This window comes from Scomber japonicus, chromosome 13 (genome assembly GCF_027409825.1).
Source record: "Scomber japonicus isolate fScoJap1 chromosome 13, fScoJap1.pri, whole genome shotgun sequence".
Taxonomy (NCBI): domain Eukaryota; kingdom Metazoa; phylum Chordata; class Actinopteri; order Scombriformes; family Scombridae; genus Scomber; species Scomber japonicus.
This window is the reverse complement of record NC_070590.1, coordinates 19,455,239-19,482,707: the sequence shown is the minus strand read 5'-3', so window position 1 is coordinate 19,482,707 and position 27,469 is coordinate 19,455,239. Positions and strand designations below refer to the sequence as shown.

Sequence of the window (27,469 nt, the reverse complement as noted above, 5' to 3'; positions counted from 1 at the left end):
TAAGATCCTAGTGGTGTATGTAAAGAGTCACTTCTCCACTTTTACTGTTATCAAGCTATGCAGATAGTTTTGGTTTAAGTTGTCAAAATTTTATCAGATCTGTCCCTGATATACCTGCCTTCAGCCCAGTGCAGTGGGAGTTTAACCCTGCTTACTATTTCATAATCAGTTGGTCCCCACCCTCCCATTATATGTTTCAGTTATCTAAATTTCATTACTGTGTTTCTTATATTTGATCAATGTCAGTTTCTCTGTCCTCGGGCTGGCCTGCCTTCAGGGATCACAGCTTTTGAGGTGGTATCGGCACTTGACAACATGGCAAGAAGACAAATATTCTGTTAAATCCAGACATTGCCTCTTAGAAACCCCTAAAATTATGAAATCACAAATTCATTTGGTTTCCTTCTTTTAACTGCTACATTAGTCTCAGATTACCAACATTAAAGGTGAATTTGTTATTTTGCTGTGGCTGTGACAAATTTCACTTGAAACACTTCAATCTCAGAACCAACATGGTGCTGCTGACACTGTTCACCAGTAATATGTTGATTATATTTCTATTTTTAGTCTCAACAAATATTATAAAACTAAAGACCCTGTCCAACATTAAATGAGTATCAGTCACATTGTTGGTAAATAAAACAACTATAAGACTATAAGACTAAAATTCCAGTTCTGTTCCTTCAGTGGGCCTCTCTGTGGTACACACCATCCTAGTAATACTAATAGTATTATGCAAAGTATGCAAATGGTTCAGGCTTTTTCATGGCTTTAATCTATACATGGTGTGAGGAGATTTTTTTTTGGTATGATAAATATTTTTCAGTGTTGTATCAGAAAAATAATACCATCTTTGTACCACTACATGCAAGACACTGTGTACTTTACAGATAAAACTAAAGAAAGTAACAAATGTGTGTTCTTTATTACTAGTATTTGTTCTCTATCTGTAAATAATGTATCTAACAAGAAGTTAAGTGTGGATGTTTTAGAGTTGTTGCCAGGTAGCTGGTTTCATGCAAAATATCTACATTAAAGATGAGGAATTGCTGCATGTGCAGAAACATACCTGTGGGGTCTTGCCAGTAATGCCAGTTTAGAGCAATTTAATGGTTATTGCTGGAGGCCAAGGGGATGGCGAACAATCTTATAAAGACATCAGGTTGATCCACACTCAATCCACCATTCTATGATACTTCATTCCTGTTTTAGGACTAGATGATACAATCCCTTGTGACCTAAGATGACGTGAGTGGGGATGATCATGCCAACTGTGTGTTTCCAGGAGGGTGCCACGGTGGATATTTGAGGCGGGTTGTAGGGGGAGGTTAGAACTTCATTGGGGTCATCAGGTAGGAACCCTCCTTCATAGGTGTTTCGATGACAGGCCCACAATACCTCCAGAGGGCAACATTTGGTGTCCCAGGTGTGCCTCCCTCTGCTTTAACTCCCTCTACTCACCCTGTTGCTGCAGATGTTGCTTTGGGGTCCAGGTGATGTCTCTCCGCTTGATCCAGATCCAACGACTGGCCTGTTCAGCAGCACTGGAGAGGACTTTAAGGGCTTGCCATAGGGTTTGCCCTTGGATTCCTATGACCTTTTGTGATGGTCGACTTGCCCACAAAACCTCTGCAGCCGACCTCAACTCTACTTGAGACTTACACATAATCCCTTGTCTTCCTTTTGACTGCAATTCTGTCATGTGTCCTGTAGGGGGAAGTAATGTGACAAAATGAGCAGTGTAGCAGAAGAAGAAGGCTGCTGTGCCCCGCCCTTTGACTCACCTCGCTTGGATGTATTTTTTACTGGTTTGTTTATGACGCGGCTCGCCTACTCCGTTAGGTTGACAGCTGACCAAGTGTTTGTCGTTGTAAAGACGGGCTTTTTTGTCTCTGCTTTCATGGAAGATACTTTTCTGTGAGCGTGGCAGCTTTTAAAACAGCGCAGAAAGCCAGCTAGCAGCAGTAACTGTTGGTCAGTCATACGACCAGATAACATAGTTAGCCTAGCAGTAGGCTTAGCTTACTGTAACGTTATGGCGTGACAGGAAAAATGGTTGTTTGACGACGCCTGGGTAGAGCCTTTTATCGATTATAACATTGGTATCGAAAAGGCAGAAAGTAAAGAGACGGGCGCATGTGTCTAACAATTAACTCATTCGCAGGTTAGGCTTTTAGACAGCTGCCTGGCGTCCAACTTAGACTAGCTAGCGAGCTAAATCCACGTTAGCATGGCGTCAGATACAAGTGACACCGAGGAATTTTATGATGCTGCCGAGGACGTTAATTTTACACCATCTCCAAAAGTGTAAGGAAACACATGTTTATAATATTACTTTAGGTATGGGTGTCTGATGCAACACGCTTTTCAGCTTGTGAACCATAAGTTAAAAGTATCTAACCAACTTAGAAACAGCTAGTATACAGCTACATACTTACAGACAGCGAGCTTCTTCGTCTTCAAAGACAAGTCTAGAGTCAGCTGCTTGTTACTGTCCAGTCAATTTAGTATTTATCCATTAATTTTTTAACATTTTGAAGTTATTGTGTCGTGATATTAGTTCAACAGCTGTTTAATGTTAGTACTGGGAGGGTCTAGCCTTGCACACAAGTCACATGATGTTATTCCTGAGATCAGTGGGATAAGATTTGTTTGTAGGAACAATTTTTCTTTGGAAATCTGCAACAAAGATGCACATCAGTGGTTTCTACTATAACATAGTGTTTGTTGTAACACCAAAACAATATTATTGACTATCATAATGGGAGTTTTGAGTCTTGCATAGTGGGTACAATGACTAACCTGCAAAATACACTGCAGTGTTTTAGAATATAAGGAAATGCAAACTAGTTTTTCATAGATTAAAGACAAATACACTAATAGTAGGCTGTTAGTACTGCCTTCAGGATTTATTTTCCCTCATTCATTATGACAGGTGGCTACTGGAGAGTACACATATAATGTGGAGGCTACCCTGTAATTATCCATTTACTATAGTCATTCCTGGTATTAATCATATTAATTTATTGAACATTTTTCATTTTTGTCAGGATCTAATTGCATATCGTTATTATTGATCAAATTACTATTATTAAACAATATAAATATCAAAGTCATCATTGACTGTGTTTTCTTTTTAGATGTCATTTGTTAGCAACCATCTTCTGAAAGTTTTGTTAAATTACATAAAGTGTGATAATCAGTATTTCAAATTGTGATTAAAAAAAAAAGTTTAAACATACTCATAGATTCTTCTCAAGAGGACAGGTAAAATAATTCTAAGTTTGGTTTAACATTAAAGTTGTTCTGGGGTGTTGTATTTTACACTTTGGCTTTCATTGCAGGTTTGAACTGTGTTGCTTTGTGTTTTTTTAGGTCACCTTCAAAATTTGTCATTCCTTCGCCTCAGGTATGTTTATCTAAACTCAGGCACTGTTGAAACAAAACAGTGTCTGCCGAGTTGCTTGTTCAATGATTATTTCAACTTCAGTTTGTATGTTATCAGGGCTTGACAGTGAAGTAAAAGGTTGTTAACACATAATTTGGGATTTAAATGAAACTGCATAATATTAAAATCCTTTGGAACTTTTTGATGAATCTAATGAGGTAGTTTGTTACTAGATTGTTTGACAGATTACATCTTTTGTTAGAATTTGTTATTGAGATTTTGCTTGTTTAAAAAAAAAAAAGAGTGTTCGCTTGGACCATAATGAATCTGAGTATTTGACCAGATTAAGATAAATCTCACTTTGACGTCACTTCTTCAAATATAGCACACTGTTGTTTTTTTAAATCGCTAATCTAACATAAAGTGTTATTGACCATCTAGAGGTGACTACAATGTTTGTAGTAGTTCTCCTTTAAGTTGCACCTATGTTAGGTGATCTAAAGCTAAAGTATTGTTATTGCACGTGAAAACATTAAAACAGCCTGTTCATTAATAATAATAATGATCATTAATTGCAGATATTTGACCCTTTGCTACAATGACAAGGTTCCAATAGTGGTTAGCCTGTTTCCTTCCTGACAGCTAGGAATATGGAAATGATATGGAAATGAATAATCTGGCATTGTTGCTCAGCCTGTGCTTCCCACACAGATAGTTACAACTGAAATTTAAATAACATTGTCTTATGAGAGAGATGACTCGCAAATACGAACTGCTCTTTAACATCAACACAATACTAGAACTGACATTTGAATGGACCCAGCAGTGAAACCTTGCTTGGTGACAGACCAGCATTAGCCTCACATGATTTAACATTTACTGCAAACATTGATTTTGCTGCAAGGGGAAATTGCATCATGGAACAGTGCTGCATGTATGGATAATTTCAGCATTAAGACCGTGTATTTGACTTTAGAGTCAGTCACAGAGTTTGCTTTCATTGCAAGCAGTGTGTCTCAAATGTGAAATGTCAATTTTAAGGAAGCATACTGCTGCTCTATAAATAGGTTTCCCTCAGTCTGCATGTGTTTAAAGGCTTATTACTTACCTGCCTTGATATGAATTAAGTGTCCTGTGACTTTTGTTATTCCCTATGTATATCTATTGTAGGTAAATAGTTTTTTTTATTATTGTTTTTGGAACAGCTTTCACAGAGATCAGCAAATGCTGCACAAGATGTGAGCTGTGGCGTGGCTGCATCTGAGACTCAGCAAGATGATTCCCTACAGGTGTGGTTTCCTCTATTATTGCTCAGTATCCCACACAAGATGAGTCTGATGGAAAGAGAAAAAGAGCTTCTTCATCATATTCATATTACTCATATTTTTATTTTGTATAAGAAAAGCAAAAGTGAAACCTGGTGTGGGTCTCATAGATGTGAGGATTCAGCCAGCATCTACATTAGTATGTTTTAGAAATTGCATATGAACCACTGTGGGATTGAATTTGTATCATAACTGATTGATAATAGAACAAAATCTCCCAAAAATCCAAAAAAAGATTGGAAGTGAAAAATAAACTCAAAGTTTTAAAAAATGAAGTTCACTGCTTAACTTTTCAGTTTTAGTTCAGAAGGAACTACAACAAGTAGTGCAGTTTACTATTGACGTGTTTCTCCAAAGTAATTTGACCGATGGGGATGCAGTCCTGTAACACCTGCCTTTGTGAGAGCTTTTAATCAGAAGTGAAATCACAAAATTCTGATCTGAAACAGAAAGTTGTGCAGTGAAACTGAAAGACCAAACACAAACAGCAGTGAAAAAGGACTCGCAAAAGATAAATCCTGAACATTGATAGAGAAGTGAAAATATTGTAACCAAATGTTTCATTCTTCTATAGTGTTATTGTATTGTATTTGAGCTCAACCTGGGAATTTGCATCATAGTCATGTAAATGAACTAATTGATCTCTTCTCTTCCTTATAGATCATTGATAGCATCATTGAAGAGAGTCAAAAGGGAAATGTCGGCGAGGTGGTTGAGCTGTTAGATCATCTTCATGTTGATGTAAGAGCAGAGGCAGAACCAAAGGAAGAGCATAATGCTCAGGAAGTTTCTGAGGAGCAAGCAGTGGCAGCTGCTGAACCTCCGCTTGTCGAGAGGCCAGAAGAACAACCGGAAAACACAGAATCAAACGGAGCATGCTCTATTCCTGCCCCTGAACCTGCTGACGTCCCAGGGCCATCAGTGGGAACGCAAGAACATGTTCAGCCTCCAGACATAACCAGCACCATAGGACGGAGTCAGCCTGATGGGGCACTTGTGCTTGCAGAAGGGGAGCAGGAGCAGAGACCTGCAGACATCTTAGACCAGGTCCCTTTCACAGACAGGCCAACTGAATTGGACTCTTCTGGGCCTACCAAACCACCACGGCAATTCACAGTGGAACCAGACATTGTAGCCAGCACCAAGAAGCCTCCTCCGTCACGACCGCCCCCTCCTAGCGGAGGTCCTCCTCCCAGACCACCTCCACCGTCCTGGCAGACTCTCCCCTCCAAGAAGTCTCAGGAGTGTCTGAGACCAAGTGGACTTGAAGGTAGAGAAAACTTAACTCAGTTGGCACTTCAGTTGATAAACTCAATTAATCCAAAGTGTGTTTTGAAGTGTTGAGCTCGACCTTGAAGACATTGCTGCATTAGTAACTGTTGTAAAGCATCTGATAACGTTGTAAAGTACAGGCTTAAGAGAAATATCCTTGTTTTGTGAGGTTAATTCACCAACTTTTGCTTTGCATGAACCAAGAGTGAATAGTGTTTCAGGTTAATAATGTATGGTTTGAACCACAAAAGCAGCACAATGTCATGCCACTGAACACACATACAAAGCAGAGAGATTTTTTCAGATGAAGTGTTGTTTTTGTAACAGTGTCTGCAGTAAGTGGTGATGCTTTGGAGCCCTCCGGCCTGGTGTCTCCCAGCAGCACAGTGAGGAGTCTAACCAAAGAGCTGCAGCATTCCTTGGATCTGGCCAGTGCCACCAGTGGGGACAAGGTGGTGACAGCACAGGTCAGTGAGGCTGCAGACATGACCCAGACATCATCCAGAGCTATACTATAATATAATATTACCTACATTTAAACTCTGGCCCTCATTTGCAATGATGTTGAGAACAATAAAATGATAAAAGATACAAGGTATAAACGTAATCAGTTACAACAAGTACAATCAGAAGTTAAGTGGTCAGTGATTATAGATTTAAAATATTGAAGGGTTACTTAAAAATAAAAGTTTAGGTTCTGCCAAGAGTTCCAGACGGTCTGAGCATAAACACAAATGCAGATCCTCAAAGCCCAATCTCTAGGGACTTATAGTGAAATCCAGTCATGAGTGTGATTTGATCCAGAGGACCAGTCAAGCATAGTTGTGATATAAGATGGCAGCATTCCAATAAGGGCCCTTTAGAAAAATAAATATATATGTTTATGTATGCTTAGGCATATGCTTATCAAGAGAAGACCACCCAAACGTTCTGTACACAATACAATGAGTGCTATAAACATCCCCAGAAATAAACCTGAGGTCAGAATGATGACAGAATCCAAGGGCTGAAGAGTAGAGACAGAGACATGCCTATAAATCACATCACCATGCCTATAAATCACAAGACAGAAAAACAGCTTCAATTACCTTTTTCCTACAAAACATGGGAAAGTTAGTTCTGTTTCTATTAAAAAATATATTTTTTCCCCATGTAATTACAATTTGCACGACTTTCTCAATGAAATTTGAATGTGAATTTGTCTATCCATATACCAAGTTATTTATCATTTCTAACACTCTCAATAATGGATCCTTGTACAGTGCAGCTCTAGAGAATATCATAATCTTGGTTTTATGAGCATTTAATGCCTGCTGCTTGAAAATGAAACTTCACACAGTTTAGGAATTTTATCAAATGCACTGTTCATTTTTATTTTTGTACCATTGCTTGGTTTGTTTTTTTTAGGAGAATGAGGATGAACAGGCCTCATCTCAGAGTGGAGGACAAACTCCAGGCCCTCAGCGCCCACGGTCCAACTCTGGTAGAGAACTGACTGATGACGTAAGAGTCATGTTTTCACTCCAACCATAACCTAACCTCTTGCACATTCCGTACACATCCTATACACCAAATGCACTCTTGTTTGTTATCTTAAAACAGGAAATCCTGGCTAGTGTAATGATTAAGAATCTGGACACAGGGGAAGAAATCCCTCTAATCCAGGCAGAGGAGAAACTTCCTGCAGGGATTAACCCCCTCACTCTGCACATCATGAGGAGGACCAAGGAGTACATTACGTAAGCAGAACATGTTTTTCTGTATTAGCAAAATTATTAAATCAGAGTCAGTGTCTATCTTCACACTGCTCTATATTCTACAGGGCTCACACATGAAATGGGTTGTATGTATATTATTTGTTTTGATTAGTGAAAAGTGAAAAATAATGGGAGAAAAAAATAACCCATGTTGCAAATTGCAGCTTGTATGTCACAATTAAACAAAACCATTAGTCAAAGGTGAAGATTGTAAACTCATTCAAGACACTTGAGCTTCAGCAGAAAGCTTTTTTCCTGGTGAGGGAGATGGGTTGTTGCTGTTGCCTGTAAGAACACTGTTGGAGTGTCCGTTTCGTTTGCACATATATAAAACATTTTCCCACTGTGAAAACCTTCTTTAAGCCTAGTTGTGTAAAAACAAAAGGTACATTTTCTTGGGGAAGTTGATGTGTTGTATTTTTTCCTCTCAGGAATGATGCTGCACAGTCAGATGATGATGACAAGTCTCAGGCTCCGCTGGCAGACACAGATGGAGGAAAACTGAAACAGAAAACGTAAGGATTAGTGACTTATAAATTGTTGTTGAAACTGTGTTTCTTCCACTTCCCACAACATCATCTTGTATAGAATCTAATGAATACGTGTTCCTAATTATTCACCAGAACCCAGTTTAAAAAATTCTTGGGCAAGTCTGTGAAGAAGGCCAAACATTTCGCTGAAGAATATGGAGAAAAGGCAGTCAACAAAGTGAAGAGTGTACGTGATGAAGGTAAAAGAACACAGTAATTTAAAGTATTTAAACTACTTCAAATACATTCAAAGGAAAATTCCTGTTAAGCTTAAGGTGTCTTTATTGGTCTCCTTTGGGAGAAATTTATCTTGGACAAAGGGCAGTGCTACATATAATACTAAAAAAAAACATTTTAGTAAATAAGATTTGTTAAAGCATAAGATGTTTCACTTGAATGTGAAAGTTAACAATGTATTTTCCAGTGCTCACATTTGCTTATGAAATGTTGCTACTCTTTGTAGTCTCAGTTGTGTTTTATTTTTGTTCGGTGTCCAGTTTTCCATACAGATCCAGATGATCCATCATCAAGTGATGATGAGGGGATGCCTTACACCAGGCCTGCTAAATTCAAGGCAGCACACAGCTTCAAAGGTCCCTTTGACTTTGATCAGATTAAGGTTGTGCAGGACCTGAGTGGAGAGCATATGGTAAGAGGATCCCTGATTTGTTTTAATTTACGTATTTTTATTAATACTTGGCCAAATGAACACTTGAATAACAGCGTCCATGTCTGGTCGTTAGGGGGCCGTCTGGACAATGAAGTTCTCTCACTGTGGGAGGCTGCTGGCATCCGCCGGCCAGGATAATGTGGTTCGCATCTGGGTCTTGAAGTCTGCCTTTGACTACTTCAATAACATGAGATTAAAGTACAACACTGAAGGTAAACCTCATCAGCATCTCAGATCTTTTGTTGTGTCATGATTGATTTTTTTAAATTAAGGCTTTTTGCTTTGACTTCTCCAGGTCGAGTTTCACCTTCCCCCTCTCAGGAAAGTTTATGCTCCTCTAAATCTGACACTGATGCTGCGGTGAGTGAAATTAATAATCCTCTGATCGGTGGGTCTTCTGACTTCACAGTTGCCGTTAGTAGTGCAGGTATTGGAATGCTGTATATTTTATAGCTTCGTTGCTAACAGACTGTTTGTACTCTTATCTTAGGCGAGTTGTGCTCCAGAGGACCCGGACACAGAAGACAGGAATGCCCCTTTCCGTCAAGTCCCCTTCTGCAAGTACAAAGGTCATACAGCTGATCTGTTGGACTTGTCCTGGTCAAAGGTGATGTCTTACTGCCCTCTCTTCATCCTTTTATCTATCCTCTTCACACATTTTGGATGCTCTCAGCACCGTTTTTAATCTGTTGTCTGAATTAATTTATTTTTGTGTCAATACAGAACTTTTTCCTGCTCTCCTCTTCCATGGATAAAACAGTCCGATTATGGCACATATCCAGGAGAGAGTGTCTCTGCTGCTTTCAGCACATTGATTTTGTCACGGCCATTGCTTTCCATCCCAGAGTAAGTTGAGTCACCTTGCATTACTTCTCCTGGCACAAATCATCCATCTGATTATTTTAGCTCCCCGTCTGTATTCAGAGTAACATTTATTTCTTGTTTCCAAGGATGACAGATACTTTTTAAGTGGCTCTCTGGATGGAAAGCTACGGCTCTGGAACATTCCTGACAAGAAGGTGGCACTGTGGAACGAGGTGGACGGACAGACACGCCTCATCACCGCTGCCAACTTCTGCCAAAATGGGAAGTATGCAGTTATTGGCACCTATGACGGCCGATGCATCTTCTATGACACAGAGGTAAAACCCAAATGTACAAGTAGAGAACAGGATACATTTTGTTTTGTGTTATCAGGTTGCTGTAAAAGCTTTGTAGACATCATTTCAATGAGGGTGTTTTTTGTTTGTTACATTTCACAGCGTCTGAAATATCACACCCAAATACACGTGAGATCCACCAGAGGCAGGAACAAAGTTGGACGAAAAATCACCGGTATTGAACCTTTACCCGGCGAGAATAAGGTAACATCTGATGTACACTATAAATACAACTAAACATGTCAGAAAGACAGAGAATGACAAAGTCTTCCCTTCCATAGATTTTGGTGACCTCAAATGATTCCCGCATCCGCCTTTATGACCTGAGGGACTTGTCTCTATCCATGAAATACAAGGGTTACGTCAACAGCAGCAGCCAGATCAAGGCGAGCTTCAGGTGACGGTGTTTGCCTTTTAGGAGGTTCTGCCTTAAACATTTGGAACAAGTATTTAGTTACAACTGAGTGATAAAACCCTCTCCATGAACCACACTTTAGAAGTTGGTGTTATTGCCTTTTTGCTGCCTCTAAACTGCTTCTCTTAAATTGCCCAGCCCCTTTTAATCACACTTAGTCTTATGTATTACATTCCACCTGTAACTCAACGGCTGATTTGTCATGCTACCATCTTCCTACAGCCACGACTACTCCTTCATAGTCAGTGGTTCGGAGGATAAGTACGTGTACATCTGGAGCACTTACCATGACCTGAGTAAATTCACATCTGTACGACGGGACCGCAACGACTTCTGGGAAGGGATTAAAGGTAACTGTGCTGTGTGTTGCATAATGTATAGCATTTGAATCTGTCTACCTGTCTAATTAATTGGTTCCCTTTGATTGAATTGTCACTGAATGGTTACTTATCTTTCAGCACACAATGCAGTGGTCACCTCAGCCGTTTTTGCGCCCCACCCAGGCCTCATTGTTCCACAGGAAACAGGGGCAGATAAACCAGAAGCAGAGTGCAAGAGCCTGGACTCCACAGACTCTGAAACAATACCCTCAGGTACATTTGCTTAAACTCATTCATGGATAAAAATGGAAATATCAGCAGTTCAATGCCTAACAGTTGCATTGTCTGTTGCAGGTGCCCTAAAGACAGATCACACAGAGGTTCTTCTCTCAGCTGACTTCACTGGAGCTATCAAGGTTTTCATCAATGTAAAAAAGTACTGAGCACTTCAAAGGTTGTCATCTCTTCTCATGCAGGCCCTTCTGTCAGACATCAGTCTTAAAGATGAAGGACAGTCCGTCAGGGGCCATCTCAACTCACCTGACTACCTAATCATTATTGCTCGGAGACAAAGAGCTGTGTGTAGCTTTTTCGGAAGAACAGGGACCCTAAAATGGAAGATGAGGGAAATGGACTGTAGAAAACGGACAGGGTGTGATTCTGTCATATTTCTATTTTTTATCTTTAATACCAAGCTACTGTGAATGGCTTGGCATTTGCAAGAGCTGGAAATGCCAAGTGTATGCGGTATGAGCGGAAACTAAACCTGTTCGGATTTGTGTACATTTACAGCTGTATGGACAAGACTCGTATAGTTAGAAGGCTACTTGTAATAGTATGAGCACCTTATTAGTTTCTTTTGCTCCCACGTTTCAGAAGTGCAAGACACTGTCCTCACTGTAAGTCACAAATTTGATTGTGTCTTGTGTGTTAAGAACTGTAACCACGTCTTGAAAACAAGGTGATTTGCAATATCATTTACCAATTATTTGTGCCTATAAAATCTAGATTCATTTTCTAAATTATTCAACTTCTCAAGATTTCCTCTAAAATAAGAAACTTTTCAGCTAATGACGGTAAACCTTTGGTACAGGACGTCTGTATATGGTTACTAATGATTAGGGCTGGGTATCTTAACTTCTCTTTCTGAAACAATACTGGCTCTTCAGTACTTTTTATAAAATTTTCTTTGATCAATGAAAGCACATTTCATTCTCTAAAAGGACTGTAAATTTACTGTGTAACATTGCATATTTACTGCTTTTGTAAACAGAACCAAATGATGCTCTATTAATGTCCTCAATAAAAATGAATGCTTGTTGATAACCTTCTTTAACTTTGAAAAAAGAAAAAAAAAAATCAATCAGTGACACCAGAGAAGCAGTTAAAATATGTTGATACCTGGCCCTACCAATCATGTCCTCCACCTCTGGGAGAGAAACATACTCATTTATCACCAACAGTGATTTATTTAGTGTCTGAGCTTTGCAGCAACATTTCTGGCATCATTTTAAAAACAAACATTAAAACAAAAATATATATAATTAGTTACAGTGTTCAAACTTTATCATACAAAAGAGTGCTGAATCCTGCCTGGATACTTTAAGTTGGGACCAAGAAAACAAAGCACTGTAGGACATTGTGTAACCCCTGGACAGCTGCAGGCTAATGCAGCACAGTAATGTATGGCAAGGTCCAGGGTTGAGAAGTCAGTGTTTACTCTTCTTTGTCTTCTTGTGGGAGCGATGTGGTGAGCGTGACCTGGACTTCCGTGCCTTCCGGTCTGGAGATGGTGATCGTGACCGTTTGGACCATTTGGGAGACTTTGTCCTGTTGAATGGGTAGAACATATGACAACAGATTGACTTTGACAATAACAATCAGGATAAATACGCTCTGAAACTACAGAAACATCTCATGGCACTTGCTTTAAGGGAGAGATGCTCCTCGATTGTCGTGTCTGCTCGTCAGAATCTCTGCTATGTCCTCGTCTTCGTTCCCCGTCCTCACTTCTTTTGCTCCTCTCTTTGTCTTTTCTGTCATCCTTCGATCTGTCTTTAGACTTCAGTGTCGATCTTTCATTCTTTTCTTCATCATTTTCAAACTCCTGTGGTGGACGATAAAACATTCCAATGTACTGAGATGCAAAACACGTGATTATTAGTCCTCAAGTTCTCCACAAGAGGGAGCTATTTGTTCATTGTCAGACCAGCTGCACACATGCCAACCTGTTCCACCTGCATATGTAGACACATCATTCAATGTTACGACCTACAGGCAAAGAACATAGCTGCTGTTGTTTCTGAGAGTTGGGGCTAAAGATTTTTATTTTTGATAGATGCTGTTTTCTCTGTATTAGTGAAACCACTATTAGTACCATGCAGGTGTCCCCTCTAACCTATAAACCCCTGGACGTTTTTCTAAGTTCTCCAAACTAACTATGAGGGAAGAACACACGCTGTCACTTTGAGCAGTGTCACCTGTGTCTTCCGCACTTCGGTTAACAAAACGTCAATTTTGCACACTTGATATGTAAAATACACACCACACACACCACATCTGTAGGTGCAGCAGATTGGACAGGATCTGCAGGTATGCTACGCCTGTGACTCTGCAGTTGCACACTGGCTGGGCCTAGCTTAGAGTGCTTTGCTTTTTTTTCTTTTTTTTTTTACTGTGCCAACTGATTACTGTCATAGACTAATTTTGATGTACTAATAAGACGCACTTTTGTAAATGTTGCTCCCATACAGTTTGTGATTAAAGAAATATTTCTCTTACAGATCAGTGGTGGCTGCATTCTTACTTTAGAATCTCCTCCCTGTATAATACTTGGGCAGAAACTGTAAATAACTGCTGTAATAACACAAGATAAAAAAACAAACATGCAGAACCAACCTTCTGTAACAGTTTGTTCCTGTAGTGTGCCACCTGTTGTTGAATGCTCATCCCTGACTTCCTCTGCCTTTTTCCAGATTCCAGCTCATCTTGAAACTTCATAACCTTCACCTGCATCAGAGACATCTGATAAGTTCTGCATATTTGTTTTCAAATGGTTGAAGTTGCTACCATAGGCAGGAGCCAACTATGGTGTCAAATGTGAACTATTTTATGTGGACTAGAATATATAAATACTACATGTGTTTGTGTGAAAGTCAACCGTTTTTAACAAATCTACTGTGCACTGACCTCCAGCTCTCTCAACCTTTTCCTTTTGCTCTCTGACATTTGAAAACTTCTGAGGGAGCTCTGGAAGTCTGCACTGTCATATTTGGACAAACTGCAGGAGTCATCACTGCTGTCACTGTCTGAGTCCTCATCTCCGTCCTGTGAGTTGACACTGTTGCCAGGAGGGAGAGGACAACTATGAATTTTACGACTTTCCTCTCAATTTGACAGTTTGTGTCTTCTGTGTATGCTTTTCACATTCCCTACCTTACATTCACTTCATCCTCACTGCCAGGCTCGACCACAGTGTCCCACTTAGACTCAGTGTTGGCTGAGAGAGAAGAGAGAGAAAGGAGGAAGATTAGCATGATTATAGGTGGCAGTAGGCATTATAACATGTGTAGTGCTGCAACTAATGATTATTTTCATTATAAATGGTCAAATATCAATCGCTTTGTCTATAAAATAATAAAAGTGAAAAATGTCTGACTGTTTCCCAAAGCCCAAGCGGACATCCTCAATCTAAAGTCAATAACCCAAAGTAATTTAGTTTACTGTCACAGACAATTAAATAAACTAAACCTAAAATATTAAATATATAGAAGCTGAAATCAGAGAATGTGGACATTTGTTTCTTCATAATAATTAACCTATTATCAAAATAGTTGACTAACTGACTTTGCAGCTGTAAACCTGTCACCTTGAGAAAATGTTGCAGTATCACCTGTCTTCTCCCACTTAGACAAAGGCACTCTGGAGAGAGGCGCGTTGCTGTCATCCACTGAAGGGAAAAAAACACAGCTGGGTTAGAGCGATCTATTAAATGCTTGCAGTCACACCACTTTTAATCTTTTATTTTTTTGATTTTTTCAAATTATGGTTTAATTTTATTTTTTAATGATGCTTAAGAATACATCAATTCTTCATCCAGATATTTTGTCCTCATGGAGATCAGAGGATTGATCTAAGAAACTTGGACAGAGTTGGGCAGCTAAATGCTGACAGGGGACAGGAAACTGTGGACTTTCTGGTTGAAAGATATCCCTTTGATCTGTGTCGGACTCACAGGGCATTCCATCAATGTCGTCTATGGCGGCTCCTAAAGGAACACCATCTATGTCATCAACAGGGACTCCATCCAGAGGGTCCCATCCCAGGGGGCAGCCATCCAGGTCTTCTGCAGAAGCTCTGTCTAAAGGTAACCCATCTATAAGTGAGCTGTCCATTGGCGCACCGTCGAGATCAGAGGATACTTCCTACGAGAAAAAGGAGAAGTGGAGGTATATTTGTTTAACACACCTGAATTTCAACCTTTGAAATGATTTGCCATCAGAAAAATTAAATTACGTCTGTAATAAGATAATAAATATTCAGCTCACCTCTGCCGCCTCTATCGACTCCTCCCCTACTTTGGCAAAGCCCAGGAAGATGTTTTGAAGGTGGATTAGATAAGGCTCCGGGTATATGGCCCAGTCCTCCCATGCTCTAAAACAACTCATAACCTTTTGCTGAGGAGAAAAGACAAAGACATGTAAATCCTGGGGGGGGGGGGGGGGGATTCTTTACGTGAGGACATGAAAGACATGATTACCTTAAATTGTTCAGCCTGTAGCCTGGCTTGTATGTTTTTGTGCGCTGAATTAAGATCTCCAAATATCTGCATTAGCTTTGTTTCAAAACTGAGAAGACAGACACAAAGACACTTTAAGACTGTCAGATGGAAAATAAATAAAACATGTGTTAAAGCTGAATAGAGGGATGATCTCTTACTATTTACGATAATATGAGGCACCGGCTACTTTGGCACACGAATTATGCAAGATGTCTGACACAAGGTACAATCTGGCAATCTGTTAGGAGGTAAATAATGAAGTGAGTGAAATCAGCCATGCTTTACATAGATATAAGGCGTAACTAATTTAAAGACTTGCCTTCTTCTGCAGGGGTGTCTGAAGCAATGAAAAAGACTCAGTGACGTGTGCCACCACTTCCTCTGCTGCATCTGCTCGCTCGAGACAGAACAGCATGGCATTGGCGATATCTTCTCTGCTTGGGGTGAGCTCTTTAACCAGCGTCTCCAGTCTCTGTCTGTGCCTAAATGGAAGCAATAGAAGATTAACAGGTGTCATTTAGTTCATATAAAGTTACAAACATAAATGTCACTATGTCAGACAAACTTACTCGGCTCTGAGCTGCCCTTTCTTCACCTCTTCCTCAGGGGAAGCTTCCTCCTCCACTTCTGCCTTCTCTTCACCTCTCTGTGAGTAGTTGTTTAGGACAGGGGGTCTCCAGATGGAGCCGCCCCGAAACATGCGAAAATCTGTGGTCCTCCACTCGGTTAGGGATTCTCCCTGTAGTTCGAGTGAGGACAAGTACATGGAAAATCACACACAATTGCACTGCTGTTTTATTATCATGGAGTAAAACAATTTATATGGAAGAGTTAAATCAGGAGGACCTTAACAAAAGCTTCCACATTCAGACATACCTGGAGGACAGTAAATAGTTTCCAGCGATAGTACACGTGATCTTGACTTTTGTTGTCGAAAAGAAACCTGAGATAGTAAAGAGTGAGCACATTAATACGGTATGTACCTGCCAAGGACACTTGTGGGACCAACACATAACCAGTACGTACCTGTAATCGGGGTTGTTTTTTTCCTTGTTCATTATCATGGCTTCAAAAACGGGCCCTTCACGCACCACAAACTCTATCATTCTGTGAATGAGGAATAATAAATTCCTGCAGAGAAAGAGAGTATATCAGGCCAGTGTTTGTGTCAAAACCCTCAATGCACTCGTCTCTCTGTCTGTCAGTTACAGTGTGAGATCTCTATTACCTCTTTAACTGAACTAGTGGCCCATGCAAGCTGCAGACTCACTGTTACATTGAATGCAGCTGACTCTGTTAGGTTGGCTCTGATCCAGTTGAAGGCTGAGACTTGGCTAGTTTACTGTAACGGTGTCATTGCATGACAGAGAATTCACTGTTGGACATAATAAGGTGTCAGACTATAACACACCCCACTGTACAAAACTGCATAGTCACCAGCACCAGCCTGGGAGAGACACTGTGACAGCAGTTACTTTAATATTCCTGGGTCACTGTGCACATGAAAGGGGTAAAAGGAATCACACTGCAACAAGAGGCAATAGCCATTCACAAGCACTCAACAGTTGCAAAGCCCCAATCCAAAGTGTAGATTTGGCTATTTTATTTGATTGTCGAGAAGATTCAAACCACAGAGCTCACATATTTTGCTGAATTCAGAGGCTAGTTTTTATTAAGATTTTTGAGATAACAGCCACCATTTGTTTTGCAAATTCAGTCAATAATTAGAACAACACATGATTCACATATACTAAATCAGAATTTGTAGTTGCAGTGAATTGGGGCTTTATGCCTGAAACCTCTCAGCTCTGTATTTCCATGCAGTGTTGCTGATTGTGAGTCAGATCTACCACTGCCGTTACACTTTTTCTATTTCTCACTGCTTTAGCCTCGAGAACTACGTCTGACATCATCTGGCTCGGGTTAACGTTACATCTATCTGCCTTCTAGCTGTATCGGTCTGCAGTGTCTCAACCAACCCACAGGAAACCCTGGGTTCAAAGATGTCGGTATAAAAATCAATTGCTCTAAAAGTAATATACAAAGTATCACTATTCACTTTTCACAATAACACTGCCTTAATATTACAGAGGAAACAGCATAAATATTCTGTATTTGAGAAAACTAGAGGGAGAAAATAACATTATTAGTAGTATTTGCATTCACTGTATGTAAATTAGAGGACATGGTGACCTTTAACATTCACAGTCCTAAGTTGCAGATGTCAAAATATCCACTGACATTTGTTGCAACACCACAAAGTGTTTTAATGCAGTTACTGCTCTTAGGACTGGGACTTCCTGCCTGAATCTCTCATCCTGCATGGACACAAGAACAGCGCACCACAGCCTCCGTCCTATAACACTTGTGTTATAACAGCTGGTCAGTTGTAGTAAGAAGAGTGTGTGTACCTTTCGGTTGGGATAACCACTTTGACTACGGCTTCGGACAGAGTCTGTTTGTGAAGTCAAATCAAATAGTAAAAATAGTAAAAAAAAAGTGAGTATTTGTACAGATGAAACACTGCAGGATACATACAGCATAGAAAACGACGATAGCATTCATAGTCAGTGAAATGGAGGAGAGGGGTGACACAGCTTACTCCAGCAAATGACCTTAAAAAGCTAAACCGTCTGAACTACTGACACTAATCCATCTAACAGATTTAAGAGATACACATGTGGATTATCACTTTAAATACAAACTCTTGTTACGTTAATTGTGCTTTTCTATATCTCTTCATTCTCTAACATGACACTACACAGACGACGTGATGAATCAAGTGAAAGAACAAACATGCAACATAATCAGTGACTCTCAACTTTTTACAATGACAGATGACAAAATGACAGTTTGGCTTGCACAACATGGATTAAAGCTGCCCTGTGGAGTTCTCTGTAAACAAACAAAAATGATGTGTTCACATTATGTGTATCCCTGAGGTCTGACAAATGTGCTGAATGCCTTTCCTCATAAAACATTTGCATTACATTTGATTTATTTTAGAATTCTAAACCCTGCGTTGTTTACATCTGTATTTACTAGCTTTTCTATCTTCTTCACTGCCTTTACTGACACATTGCTGCACTTCTCAGTTCATTAAGTCCACCTGTAAATCAGTGGAAATGTGTAAAATCATAGATATACAGTACCAGTCAAAGGTACTATAGACTGGTACTATATACATGTATATACCACATCCAGGCTGTGGTAGCCTTATTATAAGAAGACAGATAATACTTCTAAAATTATTACAAAATGTAGGCTAAACTTGAATTTATTGTAGTAATATTGGCCTATTGTTACTTTTCATTAAACATATGTATTTTGGAACATAAAGCATAATTTGTTGAATCAACACTGTATTATATTACAAATAAATGTCTGGTATTTAGTGACAAAGCAAACAGCTGGAAAACTAACTGATTGATTCAATTTATTGAGTTGAAGGCTGCAAGAGTGGATGGGCCTCTTCCCATAATATACTTGTATGTACAGCATATCTATGTGTGGCAAGACTGTATTTCATATCCTCTTTGTGCATGTGTGAATCCACTCAAAACAAACTGCCTCCGTGGGCTGCTAGAGATCAGAAACTCCACAAGGTGACTTTAATTCTTGATTCCCTGAATCAGTCACAACCCTGCTGCAGTCTGAAATGACCATAATACAACTGAACAAAAAGGCCAAATGATAAAGTTCCACTGCTTGTACACTTTTCTAAAAATAAGAGTAAAAAAATAAGTACATGGAAAACCTTCTCTTTTACAGGCTGTAATTCTTACTCTTGTACAACAACACCCATTACTTGTCATTTAAATATATGTGCAAACAGAAAAAAAAAGGTCATGCAGACACTCCAGAGAAGAGAGGCAATGTTACCTTGTCAAGCTCCCCTTTAGACATGCCCAGCGGCTTGGTGAAGTCATTACGGAAGCGATCCCTTGGCTGAGCATTGAAAGGCAGACCAGATGGGGGTGGTGGTGTGGCCCTCACCCCCACCGGTGTGTAGAGAGGCTGAGGTGGAATGCGAGCTGGTTTACCCCATCCCAGCTTCATTTCAAATCCCATAATCACTTTACCTATGATATAAAACACAATCCCACAATCAAAGTCAGTGTGAGGGCCTACAATAAGAGTCATTTATTAGATAAACCTGCTATTGCAGCCTGGATCCTGTAGAGTTAACTGTACCATCAAGCGCAGCCAAAGCTCTCTCTGCATCTTTCCGTGTCATGAAAGCCACAAAGGCTCTGTTGGAAGTCCGGCAGCGCTCCTCGTCTGTTCGGGGCCACATTATCTTCACACTGGCCAGGGGACCATACTTACCAAACTCTTTGCAGAGCAACTCCTCGTTCATCTGAAAAGTAATAATAATGAACTGTGATTAAATGTACATCTATGCTGTGCTGGGCCAATCAAAATCAGTGTGTGACGTTACCTTTGGGCTAATGCAGCTAATGTAGAGGTTAGTGGTGGTTGGCACTGTTAAGTCATCATAAAGTGCTGTAGGAAGAAACAGGATTGACGTCAGCATGACTAAAAGTAGCCGTTTAGCAAAACTTTAAAGTCTTAAGGAGCAGGGCTGAACAGTGACTGTTTTAAGTGCCATCTTTTAAACACTGGATCACCATTAAATTATCCAAAAGCACTTACAAACACTAAAATGTTCATTTAAATATGTTCAGCTACAGGTTCTCCATGCAAGGAAAATGTAAAAACTATACAAGGACATCCAGGTTATTTCCTATGGTCTGGCTGATGATTGGGATATTTTATGCTGTTCAAATCTTCAATAAAACAGATATTTAACAGGGATCTTACTTGATCGTCCTGATAATGGTATGTCCACATCTCCATACCCTCCCCCTCCTCCTCCTCCTCCGACAGGGTCATTTTTCTTCCTTTTGTGTCTTTCCTCTCGCTCTTCTTGTATTCTGCATTTTTTTTTTTCCAACATAAGAAAAACAAAAAAAAAAAGTTATCGACAGCCTGAACTGAAACATGATTATCAGGCACTCTTGCAAAAATACTTACAGCTTAAGTTCTTCTTTAAAGAGTTCGAGGTTACTCTTCTTCTTTTCTTCCGTCTTTCTTTTAAAACTCTGTTAATCAAACAGGACGCCATTGTAGTTATTCTTACAACTGACTGATTGTACATGTAATTCACAGGGTTTCCACATTTTTAAGATCGTACTTTATACAGTAAGTGTAAAAGAAAAGTTTGCATTTTTAGCAAATTCAGTAATTCTGCTCACACAAACATTCAATTACAAACTTACAGACTTTTTGTTTTCAGCAGACGATGCTGACGAGACATGCTGGGACACAGGGACAAACTTTGAGGCAGGACGATACAGCTTATTTTTCTTGACCTCTGCTGCTTCCTCCTCTGCAAAAAGTAGAACAATCCCTTAACACGGACAATCCAACAATAGATGAGGAATGCTAACTCAAATTCAGGTAATAGTAATATAGGACAGTTTGCTATGTTTGCAGTTCAGACTTAAAAAGACAGGGATATCTTTACATGTAACACTAATTTTAAGAACTGTTAAGTATTGAAAGATATATTTTTTTTTAAACTGGACTGCTGAGTACAGCATTTCATTAAACCATTCAAATGATACGGAACCTGAAAAATTAAGATGGTGAACTATTCAACCCCAGAGCCTGCCTGATGTTCTCTAATACAAATTTTTAGGTCTCCAAAGACACCTGGGTCATTAGGTTCAACATTACTGGAACAGACTATTCATATCAAATCATAATTCATTTTTTGTAAAGATATTTTGAGCCAAAACTAGGAGTGTAAAAGATGAAGTCTCAGCCCCTGACCTTTAGTTGCATTCACGATACCCCCACGCACAAAGGTTTTCACTCTGCTTTTCTCACTCGATGTCTCAAATGATGCCAAAAATTCTTCAAAAACTTCTGCTGCTTTTTCTTCTTCCTGGAAAGTCATGCACATATTCAAGTATTTATTTTACTCCTTCACTTTGTTCACTGTCGATTCAGAATTTTAAGATGGGTAAATAATATGTTAACCCATCCTAGACTACTAGATTCTCTTTTTGGATTAACAAATCCAAAACTAGCTAAAAAATCATAATCAAAAGTGGTACATCCCAGACCTCCTTACCTTCTTCTTGAGCTCTTCTTGTTCTTTTTTTGTTAGTGTTTTGACTGGAGTGACAGGTTTTCCCTTTCTGTCTGCCATACTCAAACTGCAAAACAAAGAAAAAGAGGAAAGTGGAAAGTTAAATGTCAAAATTTTTAATTATAATACAATTTTTATTTATATATTTTTTTATTTAAATATTTTTTAAATAGTGTTAAATCAATTACATAATCTCCCCTTTTTTTCATTATTTTACCTCCAGCCTGACTTGTTATCACTATTCCAACCCAACCTAGTATGATCTTATCCCACAATAGCTGTCCTCAATCATTTTGTCAATTTCATGTTCAAACTCTGTTACTTATATTCTGTATCTTTGTCTCCTTTATATAGGGTGCACAAACTGTGGGAGAACAATAAAGAATCGGGCGCCTCCTTCCTCTTCTGAGGCACAGGACAGGAAAAAGCAGTACATGTTTGTCACAACCATTTTCTACAAAGCAATATTTACTTATTTATGGAGCTGCAATGATAAGTAGATTAATTGATCAACAGAAAATGTATTGCCAACTATTTTATTATTAATGAATTGTTGCTGTCTTTCTTTCTCATTATTTTTTAAGAAAAATATGGCCAAATGGTCCAGCTTCTTAAACAGGCATATTTTCTGGTTTATTTAGTCCTCTGTGATAGTACACTGAATATCTTTGGGTTGTGGACTGTCGGTCATGACAAACAAGACATTTTAGGTTGCATCTCAGGCTTTGGGAAACAATGCATGTTTTATCATTGATTACAGATAAACCAATACTGAAAATAATTATTTGCTGCAGCACTACTTATTTCCATCACTTATGACATCCCATTTTCTGGGAACTGGTTGATCCAAAACACCATCATACATTATGAAATGCTGTCACTAAAGCCTCACCCCTCCCCCTCCTTCCACCACCCCCTTTTGTTTTTCATAAGTTGAGATGTAGCTGAATGAAAGCATCTGCTCCGACAATGTGAAAATACTAGTGACGAACCAAAACTAAAATGATGAAACATTTAAACATGTCAAAACAAAATCTGTTGCTATTCATAGCTGTCATCCACTAGAAACTGTTGAAACATATGATTAGAGAGCTCAGCCTGTCGTGGTAATAGCACCAGCCAAACACATTAGCTTCAACACATGTTGATAATATTACTTGGAGACTATCCTGAATTCCCTCGCACTGCAAAATGAACACATCCACACTTTTAGTCCATGTCTACCACAAACAGTGTTTAAAAGGCCTCAACTATCACCCCACTCTGCTAACGTTAGCTAACATTAATGTTTAGATTAGCTGACTGTCGATAAGTAAAACTAACCCAGCCTTCATCTTTATATATTAAACATATATTTCCCCGTCAAATATACTCCTGATAACGTCTCTTATGGATGCAAAAAGCTCTTCTTTACCGTGCACATCTGCTAACTGTGGCTGCCATACAGACAGTGAAGCTAACAGGACTGTCTAATAACGCTTTCTAAGCAGCGACTGACGGCACAGGAGACTATTAAACAACACTGCATGCACACAGCTTCGTACCTTAGCTAAAGCTGTAACTTACAATGTGTGTAAGTGCTATTGCTTCACCATTTTGGTTGCGACGACCACTGATTTCTATCACAACATCAGAGGCGAGATACCCGACGGGAGCCCAGTGAAGAGCTTCTTCTCCGCTGGTTTTTAAGGCAGACTGGACGCTACAATGGCGTGCTGCTGCCTTCTACTGTTTGTTATTAATGGTCCTTTTTTTTTTACCTGTTAATTATTATATTTTGTTATTAGTCCAGTACAGTACAGGGTCTGTCTCTATCTGGGCTCATACATATTTATGAAGGAGACATCCTCTTTCATGCGCCCTTTTTATGTGAATAAACAATACAAATACTAACTGCTATAAATCAGTTAACAGTAGTTGTCAGTGCATCCCACTTTCGCCAAAGTACCGAGGTGAAATTGGTTTTACCGCGCCGCTGAAAGTATTGTATCAATCAATCTCAATCTTTATATGTAGGCTATAGCAACAAAGTCATCTCAAGGCACTTTACACATAGAGCAGGTTCTAAACCTAACTCTTCAGGTTTTAATTTTAAAGAGACCCAACATTCCCACATGAGCAAGCACTTGGCAACAGTGGCAAGAAAAAACTCCCTTTTAACAGAAAGAAACCTCAGGCAGAACCAGACTCAGATCTGGGCGGCCATCTGCCTCGACCGGTTGGGGTTGAGAGGAGAGAGATGAAGGATGGGAGAGAGAAGCACAGTGAAAATCAACAATGAAGCTAGAAGGTCCGGGACCGGAATCTGTCATCCGAACGGATTACCTGTGAGACGAGAAAGCACAGACAACACCGGGGAAGAAGTTTAGGTTATTGAATGCATTAATAGTACATGAATGTTAATGGATATAGATGGATGGATAGAGAGAGAGAGAGAGAGAGAGAGAGAGAGAGAGAGAGAGAGAGAGAGGAGGGGAGATGAGCTCAGTGCATCATGGGAGTCCCCCGGGAGTCTAAGCCTATAGCAGCATAAGCTAAGAGCTCTAAGAGCTTTAACTATAAGCTTTATTGAAAAGGAAAGTTTTAAGACTACTCTTAAATGTAGAGAGGGTGTCTGTCACCCGGACCGAATCTGGAAGATGGTTCCACAGGAGAGGAGCCTGATAGCTGAAGGCTCTGCCTCCCATTCTACTTTTAGAGATACTAGGAACCACAAGTAGACCTGCATGCTGGGAGCACAGTGTTCTAGTAGGTACATAAGGTACTATAAGCTCTTTAAGATATGATGGAGCCTGACCATTGAGAGCCTCAAAGATGAGGAGGATTTTGAATTCTATTCTAAATTTTACGGGAAGCCAATGCAGTGAAGCCAAGATGGGAGTAATATGATCTCTCTTTCTAGTTCTTGTCAGGACACGAGCAGCTTTCTGGACCAGCTGGAGAGTCTTTAGAGACTTGTTAGGACAGCCTGATAATAATGAATTACAGTAGTCCAGCCTAGAAGTAACAAATGCATGGACTAGTTTTTCAGCATCATTTTGAGACAGGATATGTCTAATTTTTGCAATATTATGCAGATGAAAGAAGGCAGTCTTTGAAATTTGTTTTATGTGTTAAAGGACAGATCCTGATCTGGGGGGGACTAAAGTCAGAATAAGTCATCTCTGTTGTATTGAGACATGGCATTGAGTTCAGTACTGATGGAATTATTTCTTTAAATTTAGTGACAACACCATTAGACAGACATCTAGTAAGAACATGTTTGTCTAACGGCGTATAGTCCAGTAATAGGAATTCAAACGTTATTAAATAATGGTCTGGTAAAGAAGGATTATGAGGGAAAACTATTAAATGTTCAACTTCAATACCATATGTCAGAACAAGGTCGAGGGTTATAACAGTGAGTGGGTTCATTCACATTTTGAGAGAAGCCAATTGAATCCAATAATGCAATAAATGCAGTGTTAACCCATTTGTGCCCAGATTTTTCTCAATGTTTTTATGCATGTAATCATGTTAATTGAGTCCCATATGAACATGTTCTAAAGTTATTTCCTCCATTTTGTGCTCTCTGTTCAAGAAAATCTCATTTGAATGTTCGGCAACTATAGTTGCCGGTGGGCACATACCTTGTATTTACCCCTCTAATGGTGAAAAGTGATTAGAGCACAAAAAATAACATGAAATCCAGCTGTCTTTATTGAGAAAGACATTTATTATTTAAAACAAGTGTGAGAACAATTCAATTCATTTTTTTTAATCAAATACACTTAAAATATTTCACCATGGTAGGCACAGAAAGTACCATCGAAAGTTGATAGGGCAGACATTCGAATGAGACGTCGCCACCACGAGGGCCAGCGATCGACTCGAGGTTATCTAGAGTCACCAAAGCGGCCAGGCCACCCCGAGAGGCACCCTGAGCTGAGCTTGTTATGCATGACCTCATTGTAGCAGACTTCAGCAATCACTCCAAGACTCTTCTGTCATACCTGTCTGAAGCTGCCAGAATCGCCTAGCAGCACACCACCAAGGAGCAGGAACATCAGGCCTGTCAGTACAATAAGAGAGTCAAGGGCTTCTCTACAGGTTGGTGCTGCTCGCCAACAAGGGTCAACGGGGCAAGAAAAAACTGGCTGACAAGTGGGAACCTGCGGTTTACCCCAGGACTCACATCTACAAGATCAGTAATGTCTCTGGTCAACGCAAAGTCGTCCACAGGAACCTACTGTTGGATGTGAGTTTCCTTCCTGTCCGGGATACGCTGGAGGGTCAATTCTTGGTCAGCTCGTCTGATGCTGGTGACCTGAGTGTCTGTGGTGAGACAGATGGCCTTGGTAGCCTGGGGGAAGAGTCCACTCAGGCACAGACATCTTGGTGGGTCTTGTCCGACACAGGCCACACTGTCAGGGACACTGTAGGGGAGGAGCTCATGTCACAACTCACGAATGACACTGGCACACGCTGTGACACAGCCGACAGGATGGACAATGTACATGTTGCTCCTGACTTACCTGACTCACGGAGAGTTACAGTCCCCAATGAAACCACTGCTCCTGTTGACTCTGAAGAGACACAGACCGATAATGTCCCCACTCAGACCACTGCTCCAGTTGACTCTGAAGAGACACAGACTGATACAGCCCCTACTCAGACCTGTCCTCCTATTGACTCTGAAGAGACGCAGACTGTTCCTGTCATTGCTCCTGACATACCTCATCCCTCTGGTCACCGACCAAACTTACCCAGACACGACTCTGACCAAGTTACAGTTCAAGACAGGGTGATTACTAGAGTGGGGAGAGTGGTTAAGTCAGTCAACAGACTCATAGAGAACATGGTCCAGAGATCCATTACATGGGGTCTGGTAACACCTCAGAAGGCTTTGTCTGTAGCGTAGGAGGTTTTGGAACAGTTTTATTATGTGTTTTGGATGTGTACTTGGTTATGAAACTGTCAGCTATAAGAACTGGAGGACCAGGTATAATGAGGTGTAGGCTGCACCTTAATGTTCCTAAAGGGTTAGAGGCCTGATCAATCTCCTTTACTCTTTTGATCTGTTTTCACGGATAGTTTTTTAACTGGACTATGAGCTGAGATCTCTGTGTTGACTGGTCCAGAGCAACAAATGTGTACAGTGTCTTTGTGCATCCTTGCTGTTGATGTGAAACTCAGGGTGATTTTGGTGAAATTAAGGGGGGGGGGGGGGTATTATCTTTGTAATTTTTGTTTCTTATGTTATGTATTTTATTTGTTTTAATACTATGTAGTAATTTCACCAAAAATCTGAAGAGACATCTTTGTAATTTTTGTTTCTTATGTTATGTATTTTATTTTTTTTAATACTATGTAGTAATTTCACCAAAAATCTGAAGAGACATCTTTGTAATTTTTGTTTCTTATGTTATGTATTTTATTTTTTTTAATAATATGTAGTAATTTCACCAAAAATCCCCCATGATTGTGTTCTTGGTATTGGGAGTAGGCTACTGTTAGGCTGTATTCTAGCGCCCTCTGCTGATCATTAGCAGACTACTTCATTTCCCTTCTCTCGTCAGTCTGCATTTATCCTGATTGAGATGTATTCAAGGCAGCGCGATCATAAAGTGTTAATTTTAAGTTTTAATGTTGTTTAAGTGCACACAGCAGTGTATTCATGTTTAATATTGTTGTTATAGATGAGTTGTGTTAT

The 27,469-nt window shown here is 39.8% G+C and overlaps 2 protein-coding genes across 5 annotated transcripts; one reads left to right on the top strand and one right to left on the bottom strand.

Annotated features, from left to right (window-relative positions):
• The first annotated feature begins 1,814 nt into the window (after positions 1-1,814).
• On the top strand, positions 1,815-11,324 carry wdr44 (WD repeat domain 44). The gene is made up of 20 exons (XM_053331301.1): positions 1,815-2,307; positions 3,376-3,409; positions 4,594-4,677; positions 5,374-5,983; positions 6,313-6,452; positions 7,393-7,488; positions 7,588-7,724; positions 8,174-8,257; positions 8,366-8,472; positions 8,770-8,921; positions 9,016-9,154; positions 9,238-9,302; positions 9,433-9,549; positions 9,666-9,788; positions 9,893-10,084; positions 10,205-10,306; positions 10,384-10,499; positions 10,740-10,867; positions 10,976-11,110; positions 11,192-11,324. Exons 1-20 carry the CDS (start codon positions 2,231-2,233, stop codon positions 11,278-11,280), a joined length of 2,727 nt encoding a protein of 908 aa, XP_053187276.1. The 5' UTR covers positions 1,815-2,230; the 3' UTR covers positions 11,281-11,324.
• A 1,204-nt stretch (positions 11,325-12,528) lies between these two features.
• Positions 12,529-23,437, bottom strand: zgc:163098 (uncharacterized protein LOC100037380 homolog). Of its 4 annotated transcripts, none has more exons than XM_053331303.1 (24): positions 23,344-23,437; positions 21,760-21,844; positions 21,456-21,570; positions 20,900-21,009; positions 20,655-20,722; positions 20,442-20,554; positions 20,059-20,123; positions 19,812-19,977; positions 19,500-19,699; positions 18,029-18,072; positions 16,644-16,748; positions 16,494-16,560; positions 16,187-16,356; positions 15,937-16,099; positions 15,776-15,855; positions 15,597-15,684; positions 15,385-15,513; positions 15,072-15,261; positions 14,706-14,786; positions 14,273-14,336; positions 14,027-14,177; positions 13,736-13,846; positions 12,766-12,944; positions 12,529-12,667 (listed from the first exon to the last, which is right to left on the bottom strand). In XM_053331303.1, the coding sequence occupies exons 2-24, from the start codon at positions 21,835-21,837 to the stop codon at positions 12,547-12,549; spliced, it is 2,658 nt and encodes an 885-aa protein (XP_053187278.1). In that variant the 5' UTR covers positions 21,838-21,844; positions 23,344-23,437; the 3' UTR covers positions 12,529-12,546. The 4 variants fall into 4 exon arrangements, with proteins under 4 accessions (XP_053187278.1, XP_053187279.1, XP_053187280.1 ...); XM_053331304.1 differs by having other exon boundaries at positions 23,322-23,427; XM_053331305.1 differs by having other exon boundaries at positions 23,370-23,414.
• Positions 23,438-27,469: the final 4,032 nt, after the last annotated feature.